The sequence below is a fragment of the Thalia democratica genome, chromosome 6 (assembly GCF_965202585.1).
Source record: "Thalia democratica chromosome 6, ktThaDemo2.hap1.1, whole genome shotgun sequence".
Classification (NCBI taxonomy): Eukaryota; Metazoa; Chordata; class Thaliacea; order Salpida; family Salpidae; genus Thalia; species Thalia democratica.
Window position 1 is genome coordinate 11,308,813 of NC_139170.1, and position 15,582 is coordinate 11,324,394.

General features: G+C 25.6%; 1 protein-coding gene across 2 annotated transcripts; it reads right to left on the bottom strand.

Moving 5' to 3' along the window:
• Positions 1-228: 228 nt before the first annotated feature.
• LOC145838511 (uncharacterized) lies at positions 229-11,300 on the bottom strand. Of its 2 annotated transcripts, XM_082946119.1 has the most exons (8): positions 11,227-11,300; positions 9,917-10,102; positions 8,073-8,204; positions 7,673-7,837; positions 5,256-5,501; positions 2,057-2,138; positions 1,092-1,171; positions 229-629 (listed from the first exon to the last, which is right to left on the bottom strand). In XM_082946119.1, the coding sequence occupies exons 1-7, from the start codon at positions 11,288-11,290 to the stop codon at positions 1,096-1,098; spliced, it is 951 nt and encodes a 316-aa protein (XP_082802245.1). In that variant the 5' UTR covers positions 11,291-11,300; the 3' UTR covers positions 229-629; positions 1,092-1,095. The 2 variants fall into 2 exon arrangements, with proteins under 2 accessions (XP_082802245.1, XP_082802246.1); XM_082946120.1 differs by lacking the exons at positions 7,673-7,837; positions 8,073-8,204.
• Between the last annotated feature and the right edge of the window lie 4,282 nt (positions 11,301-15,582).

Sequence of the window (15,582 nt, forward strand, 5' to 3'; positions counted from 1 at the left end):
ATTTAGTTAGACCTTTAAGCTTGCTTTTAATTACTTATGAAGAAAAGTTTGTTCTTTTATGGCTTAAACTTTGCAATTAAAATTTTCAGAGGTTTAATTATAAATTTTTATAGTTAAATGTGAAATTCAAGCAATTACTTGTTGAAATAAGCTGTAACTAAACTTTGCATTAAGAGTTAGTTACCAGTAAAATTATACACACAAAAAATATATATACAACAATTTAATTTTAACTCATTATGTACCGAATGTAGAAACAAGACAAAAACACTTGATCGCTCTAAGTAAAAACATGATATCTGATAATTGTAATAAAAAGATTATTGATTTTAAATCGTAAAACTGTTTAAAAAAACTTCAATTTAAACACAACTTATATTGAAAAATTTTGATCGAAACTAAATTTATTTGAATATAAAGTTTTTAATTGTAATGTGTGTACAGTAAGTAACATTTGTGTAAATTCATTGACTAAAACAAATAAAACTCCTAAAGAGGCAATATGTAATTAAATGTGCAATATTTAAACGAGTAGTAGCACCAATCTAGCTTATAAATAATAATAGACCACCAAAAATAACTTCTTCATATTTCTTTCAAGCACTTATGACGCAACAATAAAACTTTGCCTGTGAAAAAGTAGTCTTGTTACTAAAAATAGCTAAGATCTGACATTTTCAAGTGATAAGTAAAACTTTACAACTTAAAATTAATAGCTTTTAAGCAAAAAATTCATCATCATTATTTTTACAGAGGTAGAACTATAATAACCTTATAATTGGCAATATTAAATAAATAGCGAGGTAAAAACAATAAAAACATTTTAATAACTATTTTGAATACTTAAAGATAACTTATATATTAGGCCTTTTTGTTTTTATTAACAACCTTATCCAATTTTTTTTGGTAAAATAAGACAAATAAACAAAACTAGTTAACTATACAGCTTTTTTAAAATGTATCCACTTTTATGCATTTTATCGACTGTTTTTAATGACTTTTTAATCTAGATTTTAAGCTAAAGCAAAAACCATTTTAATTAGAAGCCTTATAACATCGCATTTAGGCTACGGAGTTAATAAAAAACTGACCAATTTATAATTTGTCATTTTCTTCCGAGTTTGCCTGGTTGTATTTAATCAACAAATTGCGAGCCTTGTTCCTTCTATACCTAAAATTGTTTGAAAAATAAAACTTACCTGTGGGTTGTTGCGAAAAGTTACATAAAAAGAACATTTCTTGTAGAAAAATTCATAATCCTTGTTACAAGCTACAAGAAAAAGACTAACAGTTTTGTTGGAAAATTTCATAAAGCAACATAAATCCTCAAGTTATTGCATCTAACTGTTCTGAAATAGCTCGACATTTAACAAAAAAAAATTACAATAGTCCAAAAACATCAATACACAATTACATTAGTTGTTAGTTTGTTTATCATTAGCAAAGATGAGCTGGATTACGCCACCATACAATAAGCAATAGGCTGTTGTTAAGGGTGGCACGGTGCAGTATAAAGCTTATTACATTTGTATATCTATACGCTTATATTCCGCTTTATCATTTTTCGATGGTTTTACATTATAAAAAGACACATGTCAGTGATCAAAAAACAATAATGCAAGCCATATCAGATTTTTACAACTTTACTAAACATCAAAACTTTTATTCTAAATGACTTTTATGTTGCAGATAAAAATTATACGCATATGAAGTTGTTGTGTAAGCCAGTATGGTTTTCCTCAGTTATAACATCACGCCATAAACACATGACTTAAGAAATGATACGTGATGCTCTCTCTTCGGCAAAACTGAAGGTTCAATATGAGTTTGAATTGTGAAATAAAGTTTTATACATTTAATAAGCTTACTAGTATCTGTATTTCGATTTGACAAAAACAAACAAGTTAAACAGACAGTAAAATATGCTACAAGCGTAAAATCTGGTATAAATTTACTAAAATGAAATTTGAAAACGTTAGAAAATATAATAAGAAACGAAAACAAATTTCAAATGCTAATTGGTAGAAATTGAAGTTTAAAACACAGTTAAACGAACCATATAACGCCGAGGATTGAAAGAACTGCAAGCAACACGACCGCAATGGCCACCGCTGCAAGTATCATTATAACGCTGGTGCCTGTTAATTGAAATATATTAAAGAAATAGTAAAAATATGTTAAAGGGAGAAATGTTAATACTTACCCTGTTATTTTAGCTTTGAAGCTACTTTTGTATAACTTTATGATAATTGAACAACTAGTTTAAATAATTTATATACAAATTTATTGAAGTATAATTGTATAATTGACATTTAAAAAAACTTCTTTTTTATAGAGTTTTAAACACAAGGTAGATTCCACTACAGGTAAAATAAAACATCAAGTACTTGTAAGAAAATAAATAATTGTTTATTTATAAGACTTTTATTTATAAGTACATAAACACTACATTGTTGTAAAACGAACAATCAATTGCTTAACTTTTTTTTTTGTTAATGCATAAAATTACAAATACAAACAGAGGTAAATTAAAAGTTTAAAATTTTTATACATTTAATGAAAATCAAAAAGTTTAAAATTAATTAAAATAAAATATTTCTACAACAACTGATTTAAATTATTAGTATCTAAACTATATCGTTGTTCTTAAACTTAATATGAATTATGAATTTAAAGTTTAGAAAAAAAAGTGTAAACAATTGTACATATACTTTATTTGATCTTAAGTAAAAAAATTGTTTATAAATTTACTGGTAAAAACAAAGATTAAACTTTTGATTATAAAAATTTCATAAAATCCTATTTACTTTGTTTATATTAAACTGTTTGATAAAATAATATCATTCCATACGAAACTTTATAATTAAAAGCAGTCTATAACTAATATATTACTAAAAGAATTTATATCAAACATAAATCGAGGTTAAAGATATTGCATACTTTTAGACCAGTGATAAAGTAAACAAAAGATTTTATAACTATAAGATTACAAACTCTACTTAAATTGTTTTTGAATCATAAAAATATCAATTTATAAATTCAGATACAAATGTTAAGTTTTGGAAAAAAAAGTTGCTAACAACCCGTTGAGCACAAAAACATCGTTGATTTTATATAATGTTTTGTGGTAATTAAATAATTTGTTTTTTAACTAATAACTGTGTGTTGCTGTATCGTTAAATAGGAAATTAGAAGTTTACAAGGAAAAAGACAAAAATTACTTTGCAACACACAAATTATAACCAATTATAAATGCGGTTTCAAACTAAAAAAACAGTGTGGCTAATTAAATTTAACACGAATTTAAGATCATATATCTAGTATGTAAAAAAATTTTCACAAATACTAAAGGTCAGAAGTTTAACTTAATTGAGCATTGTTTTTTTCAATTTTTTTGTTTTATCCATCATTATTATATAGTATCAAAATTTTACAAGTATAATACTTATTAAAAAATAATCGAAATGTAATTTCAAGTATTCAAACTAATTTTATAGTAAAAAGCATAACATAAGAAAGTATAACTTTTAAAAATAGTATAACAGCATCTAACTTATCAATAAAAACTGTTTTCTAAAAAACTAAACAAATCGGGTTTTCCGATTTTTATGAAACACTAATTTGGACACAAACATTTAATCTTTTACAGTTTTTTTTTTAAGTTCTTTCTATACTAACAATATTTTGCGCATTTCTAAAATTGAACTGGTAATTCAAAATTTGGGAACAAAGGAATCTTTAGGTAACTCTAACTTTTATAAATATCCAAGAAAGTCAATTTTCTTATAAATATTACCAATAATAAGATTATTATAACTAATAAAAAAACTTACACATTATAAACTAAATTACAGTTAAAATGCTTAGAGTATAGTTTAAGTTTGTAATTAAATACAATAAAAACAACTAATTTATTGAAAAAATTAATATTAAAATACATTAAAAAAACATAAAAATATTGGCATTAATTGTGTAATTTAAGTAAAAAATAAAAATGTAATAAAACATTTCAATTTTATTTTTAATTTATTACTTAATAAGGTAACAAGCAAAATAATTTATTAAAAAAACACTAAATAGATAGTTTAAATGTTTTGTAACTTTTTGCTTTCTTTACTACGATAAAAGCTAAAAGAAAACATTCAATGTACAAAACAAATATACAAAAGCAATTTTTTTAATGACTAAGACCATCATTGATCAATATTTTATGCAAGAATATTAAACCAAGAAAAAAAATCTATATGCTTAAAATTTCGAAGCTCAATTCTTTAAAAAATGTTGACAAAATAAAACTTGGTTAAACTTTAGAAGAGCTTATGACCAAGTCTTTTTTATTTTCAAACATTACAATATTACTTAAGTATTTTCCGATTATGTTATAATGAAACTGTTACGGACCTTACAGGGCTGAACTTTGAAAAAAAAATTAATTAACTTTTTTACCTTTCTCTTTTCACTGATCTCAGTTATTTTTTAGGTAAATATTTAACTATTTACATGCAGAACACATAATTTTGAATTTTAATTGTTGTTGTCTTTAAATTAATTTTGAAAACCTTAAATAAATAAAGATGTGCAAATTAAAAATTTCATTTACTACCAGGTTTCAGTGCTAAAAAATTGCGACCTTTTCAAGTGTAATAAAATAGTCAACTGCACATAGCAATGTTGGTTATCTAAAATTAAATTAGAAAACAATAAAAATTCAAGTAAGACAACTAAGATTAAAACAATAAAGAATTAAACAAGAAAATATTTATTTTAAAATAGACAAATTAATTTATTGGATTATATTAATTTTACAAACACAAAAGTACAGCTTATTAATTTGAAAAAGTATTAGGACATTAGTAAAATAACTACTTTTTTGTTAAAATACAACCAAAAATTTATTTTAATTCAAGTAGCTGTAGTTTTGAATATTATTCTCAACCACATCACTTTCCTTTTCATCTATTTTAACTTTATTTAGCAGCTAAATTGCTGGACTATTGTAAATTTTATAACTTTACTTTATTGTCTTTTAACTAGGTTACTTTTTAAAGAAAGTATTTCAAAGCTATATAAAACTGTATAGTGTTTATCAACAACACTTAAACTTAAATAAATACCAGAGACGACACTACAACTTCTTGATTCGCAAACAGTCACATTTTAAGTAACTTTAAATTTTGTCCCCAGTTAAAATCAAATAGTTACTACTTTAGCAACTTAACTTTAACAGTTTTTTTTTTCATTATTCAAACTCAAACCTTCGCTTATGGCAGGAGCGTCGCCGTCTCCATCGGCCTGATGCTTGTAGTTGGTGGTGTCGTGCAACACGTACTTGTCCTCCTCGCAAGGCACGCACGTCGAGTAGTCCGGGAACGAACCGGTCTGGTTGGCTATCAGGCACCAAGGACTTTGGACCCAGCCTGCGGTCGGCGGCACGCAGTCGTTGTACACCTCCCCTTTGTATATGAACGGCACGCAAATGTTGCCGGTGTCTTTCTGGCATTCTGTATAGTTGTGTTTGAGATTGTATTTGAGCGAACATAAAATGCTCTCTAAAGCTTAAAAATCTAAAGAGTGTTTTTGTCCTCCAAAAAAAACTAAGTGGTTAAAATAATATTTTTCATTTCATCATCAACTGAATACAAATACTTAAATTCTCTATCATAAATTTTAAACATCTTATCAATTGCTATGGTATAATTAAGAGGCTTTGATACTTTATATAAGAAGAAAAAAAATTATTGTTAAAAGTTTGCTTTCATAAAATAAACTTTTATTATTTTGATGTATAACAATTTCAGGATTGCCACAGATCAAGCTGAGAAAAATTTCCTGACTTTTATAAATCTAAGCTCTAAATCCAAACTTATTCTAAAATACATAATGAAACAGTTGAAACTATAAAAAGCTTTCAATCTTATTTTTATTCAGGTTAAAACAACAGTTTTTTTGATGAATTCAATTGTCTAACTTCCATTACATCACTTAAACTATCTGCGTATGATTGATGTATTTGCAATAAACAGCTCTATCAGCAAAATACTTGTATTTTCTAACTTGGTACATTCTAGTTTGTATGCATACATATAATATTTTATTTCTCTTCTGAATGAAATAGTTTCTCCTTTCATATTGTTTTCAAGCATAGCTGTGTTAATACTAAACTCTCGTTCGACCTCAGCCTGGTCATTGTGCAACACAAATAATGGCAGCAACAACTTTCCGAGAGAAGATTTGGTAGGAACTTTCAATGTTTCAAAATAGAATTGGTCCAAACGACCTTCATTTTGCTTGAAGCTTTTGAACTTTAATGAATTCATTGAACAATTTACCAAAGTTATAAATTGTTCAATACTAGCATCACCTTCAGAGTTGGAGCAGATTTTTTATTTTGTTAAGGAGTGCACAATGTTGGCAAAATGCTTTACAACAATTGTGACTCCTGATTTTTCAAGACTATGCGGATTTAGGCATGACATATTTTTCGAATGTACTTCCAATAGCCATTCTGCTCCGGAAATTTCCAACCGCTTCTATAACAAATACTCTACATTTTTTGTTAAAATTTAAGACCTTTTGTTCCTTAACTAGGTCTTTTTTCCTCAAACTTGCAAGCAAATTGGTTACAACACAACCAAAATAAAGGGCAGATTTTAGGGAAGATTGATCATTCAACTGAACCTTGAATAACTGGTTAAGGCTGAGGTTCGTAACTACCACGTCTTTTATAATGATGCACAGCAATATAATTACCCCGCAAGAAATATCCTCATGCATAAAGGCAACAACAGGCTGGGTACTCTGATACAATGTCAAAAAAGGCTACATGAGAGATATCACATAACTAAAGAAATGCAAAAAAACGTTTGTGTATATATCACAGTTTCACAATGGAAGTATCCTTGCCAAAGATAACTAATACTAGAAAGCATAAAAAAAGTGCTTGTTTAAATAGGGTAGTTGTTAAATATATTAATAAAAAATTTTTGCAGCTTTATAAAGGATATTTTACTAATTTTTACCACTTGAAGGCTTTGGAAAACAAAAAAAAATTGTATTTTTGAACTGACAGTAATTTTGTCAAACTTCCTGACTTTTTTTCAAAAACCCCCATTTATTCCTAACTTTTTTCTTTTTTTCAGTTTTTCCTGAAGTTGTGGCAACCCTGCAGTTTAAATCTAAACTGAACTAATAAAAATGGTAAAATAATTAATTTCATAAAGAACTATCAACAAATAAGTTTTTCTATTAATTTTTTTTTTAAATAACATTTTTTGCAAAATATTTATATAAACACATGTGAAGTAGTAGTCATAGAAAAGTAGTTGTACCATAATAACAGTAAGTAGTTTTTATTATTACAAAAAAACCTAAACTATACTTTTGATCAAAACTTTTAGTATTAATAGTTGATTTGTGATGTTTAAAAAATATAATAAAACACATTTCTTTTTTTCCTTAAATTTATTTGAGATTATTTTGTAGCAAGTCTTATCAAAATTATTGTTGTTGGTTACAACAAGTTAAATTATATAATATTTTTTTTTTAGTTTCTAAAAACCTAAAACTTTATTGCTAACTGCTTTTTAGAAAAAAAAGTACTATAGAAAACTTTTCACTTTTAAACCTGTGTAAACATTTCCTTTCAGCTTAAAACAATTTAATTAAAACTTACTTTTGTCACTTAGGCCTTTAATTTTAGGTGCAACAAGGTTTTTAATTGTTTTTGTTTTTTTAGTGAAAGCTTTTGTAGCTTTAGTAGTTGGTAATGATTTTTGTGTGGTTTCAGTCGTAGTTTCTTCAACACATTCACCACAGTAAGAATAGTCACTACCTGTACCTATTCAAAAAAAATTAAAATGTGTTCAATATAAATGGCTCGGTTGTAATAAATATTTAGACTAATTGTTTGAAAAGTTACTTCAATAAATTTTGTTCTTGATATTTAAGTGCCTTATAAAATCTTAAAACATACGATTACAGTAAACAAATAGCTTAAAAGCATAAAGTGTTAAAAAAGAAAAGTTTAAAGATTTTTTAAACTCTTTACTAAAGCTTGCCTAAATAACTCTAACCTGTCTGGCCATCTAAGAGACACCAATCATAATCAGAAATAGGATATGCAGCATCATAAAACTCACAATCATTGTATTGTTTGCCTTTGTATTTAAATGGTGTGCACACTTTATTTGTACCTTTTACACACTCTGTGTAGAAACAATAATTTTTAATATTTTTTATATATTTCAATTTATAATTATCGGTTTCTTTAAAAGTATTTGCATAGTTAAAAACTTTTAAAGCGTTTTTTATTAATCAAAATTTTATTTTGAATAGGTTCAGGTAATGGCCACTCTAAGTGTGATGAATGCGTTGAAGAAACTACAACTGAAAAGAGTAGCATAGTTTTATAAAAATTTCCTTTATTTTTACTTTTTTTTATGTATATTAATATACTTTAGTTTATAAATATATTATAGCTGATATCTTAAACTTATAGATTTAAATTTTAATAGTGTTCATTTATAAAAAAAAGAAAGTAACTTATTATCTACTTAAGCTAAGTAAGCTATTCAAAAAAATCAACTTATTTTATTTTTTTTGCAATTCATAGATCTTATTTATAATTCAATGAATTTCTTCAAACAACCTCACTTAAAAACTTAATAAAATAAGGAAGAAATAAACGATCACGAAATCTATCCTACGAGTATTAATTAAAGTTAAATTATTTAATAACTAAAGAAACAAGCGTATTTTAAGTTTTTGAAATGAAGTAGTTCAATATATTGTTAGAACTACTAAGAATTATTTTTATCAAAAATTTTAGTGATTTTTGTTCAAAATTATAGGTTTTTCAAGGTTTCTTTTAAAATTTCTCTATTTGTAGGTTTTTCCAGGTTTCAAGGTTTTGGCAACCTTGAAAATAACTTATTGATTATAAATTAAAGATAACTAACTTTTAAAGTTACTTAACAGTGTTAGTAAAATTGTTCAAACAAAAATACAAACTTGTGTAAACTTGAGAAAAGAATAAAATTTAAATGAAAACTTGGTAAGTAAAAAACATAAATTTAGTACAAATATGTTTTAACAAAAAAAAATTATTATATTAAGTTTTTGCAGATTTGATAGACTATTGTATATAAAACTAAAAAAAGAGTAATTCTTTTCAAAATAAAAACAAATTCAGACTTCACGAAATAGTTTCATTATGTCATCATTTGTGTACGGTTTTTATAGTTTTGAGAATAGTTGGTTTACATACACTTTTCAAGACTAAGACTTTTATAGACTTATCACAAGGTTAGGTGAAAAAAAACTAGTATAACTTTTTACATAAATAACTAAGCTTTTAATTGATCTTTAACATTTGAAAAAAGTTTGAAATATAAGAGATAAAAATCAGAGAGTTTAATACATTCCTTATGGAAGGTACAAACTAAAAAAAGTTATAAAACTAACTAGTAATAATCTATTTCCTTAACTATATTGAGTAACTATTTTTAAACAACTTTAGCCAAACTTATACAAAAATTCAAATTTTTTGGGAAGGGTTTAGATTCTTCTAATTTAGTATTTTTACTTAAATTAAACAAAACTACTTTTTTTTTTGCTCTATGATCTGTATAGGAGTATTTTTACAAAAATTACTAGATCTAAAAAGTAAAATTCATTTTTTGCACTGTAAAATTTTACTTATATTCTATCCTAAAATTTTATTCAAGAGCCAATTTTAAAATGTTAACTTTTGTAAATCATGTTGCACTACCGTTATGGCGCTAATATTCAAAAAAAAAGAAGTTGAAAAATAGTTTCAATTTGCAAACAAAAATAGTTCAAAAACTTTACCATGACGAATCTCAATTAAAAGTAAACAAAAATTCAAAAAAAAAAACAATGAGAAAAATAAACCAACTTTTAGCATAGGTGTTTTCTTCAGGCTTCTTACATTTTCCACACTTAGAATAATCATTAGTCCAAATTGAACCAGTTTGACCATCAACGAGACACCAATCATAATAACTTCCTGATTCACAATCAGTGTAGTTTTTTCCTTCATAAGTGAATGGAGTGCACACTTTTGAAGTTCCATCAACACATTCTTTTATAGTAAAGTTTAATTAAATGTACAATCAGTAAAATATTATTCAAAGGAAACAAAAACAGCTAAAAACACTTGTTTTAGTTTTAATAATGTTATTTGTCCATATTTTCAACAACTAAAATAAATATTTAAAAAAATATATAGCAAAAACACAGTATAGTTTGTTGATATTTTTTTTAAATGAGTTTTTAAGTATAATTTATGATTTTATCTTTACAGTTGGAGTAGGTATTTTAAAATGCAATGATTGTAGCTGTCAACCATTTGACCAACAAATATAACCTTACTATCTTTACTTAAACAAACATCTATTTAACATAAACAAACAACATACAGAGTTCTCACAAAAATTTCAAATAAAAAAATCTAAGGAAATTTTTTATATGAATTCTTAGTGCTTATGAACTCTAATTTTTATTCTTACACACTCAAAATTTTAAAATAAAAGGCTAATGCTACTTGTTGTGCTGGAAAAAAACTATGACAGTACAAGTCAAATAAAATGTAAATTATTTAGTAGATAATTCTTAAATAAGTTGATTTTTTAGTTAAAAATGCATTACTTGACAGAAGTTGTATTTAAAACTAACTTATCAATAAAAGTGTTTGTAAAAAAATCTTTATAAAATTAACAAGAGTAAAAAGACTTTTTAATTTAAATTCTACCTTCAGTTACATGTTATCCTAAGTAAACATGAGATTTTCTAAATTTAAAAATATTCTAAGTATTCTGAGTGTGAGGCAACCCAAACCAAAACATAAAATTAGCCAAAACAGGCAATATTTAATCTTTTGAGAAAACATAACTTAAACCAGAGTTTCTCAAACTTTTTTTTCAAAAAGCTCCTATTTAAAGAAATTTAAAAAGCTATGGCTCTCTCCAACAATATTTCTAAATAACCCATGTTAAATGCACCTAAGACATTTTCTTACTCTTCATCATCAACTCTAGAATATCTATTGTAATTTTGTGCTTTTTTTTGTACAATTTCAAAAATCAAGGAAATTCATAAACTGTGCTATTCTCTGTAGGCATATAGAAAGTTGATTCAGTTTAAATATATTTTAATGCAATTGATATTCTAGAACATTATATCAACATCAGAATAAACAATACTTACTTTCTTCTGCTTCAACAAATACAAAAATTCCAAACATTATCAAAATAAATGCAAGTTTCATCATTATACTTTTAAGGTCTGAAATAGATGAATAGTTATTTTTTAAACATTTTAGTAATAATTTTTGATATATCATAAATATTTTAATTCATATGTAATTTAAAACAAAATAAGAATTAATGAACATTAAGTATTAATAACAGCAACCTGTATAATGCATACTGACAGTTTTTTTTATTATTGATAAAAAGATCAAACCATTAGACGGTTATTTTAAAGAAAAATTCAATACATTTTGCAGTTTAAAGATTTATTTATTTTTTACTCAATAACTCTTATAACTTAAATCTGAGCTTTTAAAATAAACTTTTACAACTATATATGCAGTAACTTTGCCAGAAATAAGGCACTGTGAGAAAAAAAAATATTTTCTATAATAAGTAGGGTATGCATTTGGGTGCATCGGTTGCCCCTCAAAAATGAAAATCTTAGAATTTTGCTTTGTAAAATTTTTTGACGTTCAGAAATCACATGAATAGAAAACACAAATAAATAGCTTCCTAGCTTTAAGCCTGCCAAAGCAAATTACTTTTGAAAATTTTGCTTTATATCAGTATATTTAAATAGGGGGAAAAAGATTATTTTACTAAAAGACTATTTTACTACGTTTTTTGAGATAACTACCTGAAACGGCTATGAAATGTTCTTTGCCATATTAAAAAAAAGCATGTATAAACAAAGTTTAAAAAAAATATATATTAAAAAAATTATAAAAAAAAAAACTTTTTTTTGTAATTTTTGCATAATTTTTTTTTTGTCTATACAAAATTTTCTAAATATGGCAAGGAACATTTCCTAAACGTTTCAGGTAATTATCTTAAAAACGTAGGAGAAAATAAGTTTTTAGTGAAATAGTTTTTTTCCTCTTTTTAAATATACCGATATAAAGCAAAATTTTCAAAAATAATTTGCTTTGGCAGGCTTAAAGCTAGGAAGCTAATTTTTTTTGTGCTGCCTATTTATGCAGCTTCCTATTGTTAAAAAAATCTTACTAAGCAAAACTCCAAGGTCGGGGCAACAGATGCACCCTAGTATGCATATGTAACTGCACTGGGTATGATATTTACAAACCTTTTTTTTTAATGACACTTATCTAGTACAAAATTTGAATAACCACACTTTAATTTTTCTATATTATAAATTTTTAACAATTTTTTTTTAAATATAGCATTTAATGAAAACAATTTTTTATTAATAATTTTAAATTTTTATCTTAAATATAGTATAAAATTAAATAATTAGTTAACATAAAATTGAGCAATAATAGTTTTCTTATCTAATATAATGAATTTTTTGATCCAAATAAATATTAGTATTAATAATACTTAATTTAAAAAAGTTTTGGTTTCAACTAAAAAAATAGAAGTTTACTTAATTGTGTTATAGAATTAGCCAAAAAACTATTCTAAACAAATAGTTAAGTATAATTAAAGATAACAGCAAAAAAATATGGAAAATTGTAAATAATATTGTCTTCACTAAATCTACTTAAAGCTGCAAAATAAATGGTGTGCTTGACAAGAGTGGTAAGATTGTGAGTTACCTGAAAAGAGTAACTGATTTAATGAAGAAAAAATTAGTTAATATAGCTGAAAAATAATTAAATGAGTGAAAGAATGCTTTTAAATAATAATCGTGAGTTTTGTTTTAGTTCAGTATGTAATAATTTTGTACTCAAAGAATTTACTAATAGTAATATTGAGATGTACATTAAAAACATGAAACCAAATAAAAGTGTGCGATCTGATGTGCCTATATTTAATTTATAAAAGTAAGAGAAAAAGTTATTGCTCCTTATTTATGTGAACTGCTTAACATATGAGTAGAGTATGGTGTGTTTCTCAATTTGCTTAAATATGCTGAAGTGGTACTAGTAAGTCTGGTAAAAAAGTGATGCTAATAACTATAGACCTTTTTCCCTTTTATCTCTTTTTTCAAAAATTTTTGAGTCCTTAGTGTGTGAGAGGTTGAATAATTTTTTATTTGTTAAATGAAGTTTTGCATAAAAAACAGTATGGTTTTAGAAAAAAAAATAGTACAACTGAGCTGGCTGTGAATCAGATTGCGGATGAGTTGACTGAGGCTGGTGAGAAAAAGTTATTTAATTGTTCTGTCTTTTTAGATTTAGCAAAAGCATTTAATACAGTCAATCATAAAATACTCTTGTCAAAATTAAAAGGTTGTAGTGTTATAGGATTTATATTAATTTTACTACAAAGCTATTTAAACAATAGAAGCCAATCAACTGTTATAAATTATGTTGTGTCTGAGGATGAAATTGCAAATGTTGGAATACCGCAAGGTCCTTTGTTATTTATTGTGTATATAAATGATATTTTTCTTCTATTGACATTAATGTGAGATTGTTTGCTGATGATGCCTGATTTAGCTAGCAACATGGTGATCCTTCTTGTTTAAACAGTGTTATTAATGAAGAGCTGAAAAGTTTATGTATGGTTGCGTGCTAATAAACTTTTTATAAACTATTCTAAAACTAAATTCTTGCATTTTACACACGTCTAAGAATGTGATTTTAAAGTAAATATAAATGGATTAAATATTAAGGCCATAGGGGGGGGGGGGTCCACTTTGTTTTTTACAACTTGATCTTATTTTGTAGAATTTAATCTGAGCTATCAGACACTTTTAACCGCTTAAAAAAACTCAAAGTAACTTTTGAGATATAAGCGATTAAAGAAAGGGCATTCAATAGGTTCCTTATGGAAGGCAAAAACTAAAAATGCGAAAAAAAATCTATTTTTACTAAAAATCTATCTCCTCCTTCACTTTTTGAGTAATCTTTCTGAAATTTTTACAGAATATGTATCATTAAACTTTAAAGAGATTTATTGTAAGAATTTTTTTAATTTTGAGTAAAAAAAAAATTATTGTCAAAAAACTACCCTTTTTTTTAGTTTTTTGTGGATAAAAGTTTTATTTTTCAAAATTTCAAAAATTCCAACATTAGGATTCTTCAAAATATTAAAAGGAACATTTCCTGAAAATTTGAAGAAGATTGCTTGAAAAATGAAGGAGAAGATAGATTTTTAGTGAATTTTTAAATTTCCGAGAAAATTGACCCCAAAAAATCTGCGGTCCATACGTTTGCATCGGAAACTGTTTACAAAAAATAAAATATCTCAAAAGTTAAATGATATTTTTGAATTCTATAAAAACAAGCTTGTAGTTTGTATTTTAAGCTTTCATATAAAAGCCAAAGTTAATTTTTGTAAAAAAAAATGTCAAACCCCCCCCCTATGGCCTTAAACTGAGTGAAAGTATAAAATATTTAGGTCTGGTTTCAGATGATAAACTGAAAAGGAAGGCTCACTTAAGACCTCTCAAATCAAAGCTGTCTCAAAGTTGTTTTGTGTTATCAAAATTTAGGTACTATTTGGATAAAAGTACACTTAAAATGGTGTAATATAGTTTGTTTTATCCGCAAACAATACTGTATATCTGCTTGGGTGGTGCTTCTGAATGTTATTTAAAACAAAACATTAGCATGCAAAAAATAACAGTGAGGTATGTTTGCCGTGTGCCTGCTTAGACCCCAACAAACTCACTGTTTGTGAAAACTGGTCTGCTGAAATTAAATGATGTGTAAAAATTGCAAGTTTGTAAATTAATGCACAATAGTATGACAGGATTTGATGTTGAGCATAAAAGTTTAACTCTTGCTAGTTCTCTTCAGTCACACCAAACAAGGTTTTGGAAAAAATTTAATTTCATAACTGAAAGACCTAGAACAAAACTTGGCCTGAACTCCTTATGTCCAATGTTTGGTCTAGTGTCCCAGATAATTTTAAAAAACTAAAGAAAAATAAATTTAAATTCTGTTATAAAAATTTTCTATTAACTTGCTACAAGAAGCAAAACTGGAGTGCTTTCAATCATGTGTCTGAGTAGGGAACGGGTCAAAATTTCTCAAAGACAAAACTGCACGATGTTACTAAATTGCACGAGTGCACAAAGATACTTTTGCACAATGACAAATTTGCAAAGACAATTTTTCACTAAGGGTCAATTTTGCACTAGATTAAAAAAAACAGAAAAAAAAAGTTACTGACCCAGGGTAAGGGGTAACAAAGATAGTAAAACAAAAAAATAACTACTAAAAGTTAATATTAAAAAAATATATAATAAAAATAAAATATTAAAAAAAAAATTGTAATATATATATATATATATATATATATAAGTTACCAACCAAGGGTAAAGGTTACCAGTAATAGTAAAAAAAAACTCAATTAAAAAATTTAAGAAAAGATTAATTAATAAAAAAATAAATAAAAC

Bases quoted from the DNA above. Each gene is read 5' to 3' on its own strand.
- LOC145838511 (XM_082946119.1), bottom strand. From the start codon at position 11,290: ATGATGAAACTTGCATTTATTTTGATAATGTTTGGAATTTTTGTATTT. The intron at 7,838-8,072 runs GTTAGAGTTATT...TTTTTTGAATAG, and splicing joins TCTCTTAGATGGCCAGACAG to GTACAGGTAGTGACTATTCT. The intron at 1,172-2,056 runs GTTCGTTTAACT...AAACAATTTTAG, and splicing joins TCAATCCTCGGCGTTATATG to GTATAGAAGGAACAAGGCTC.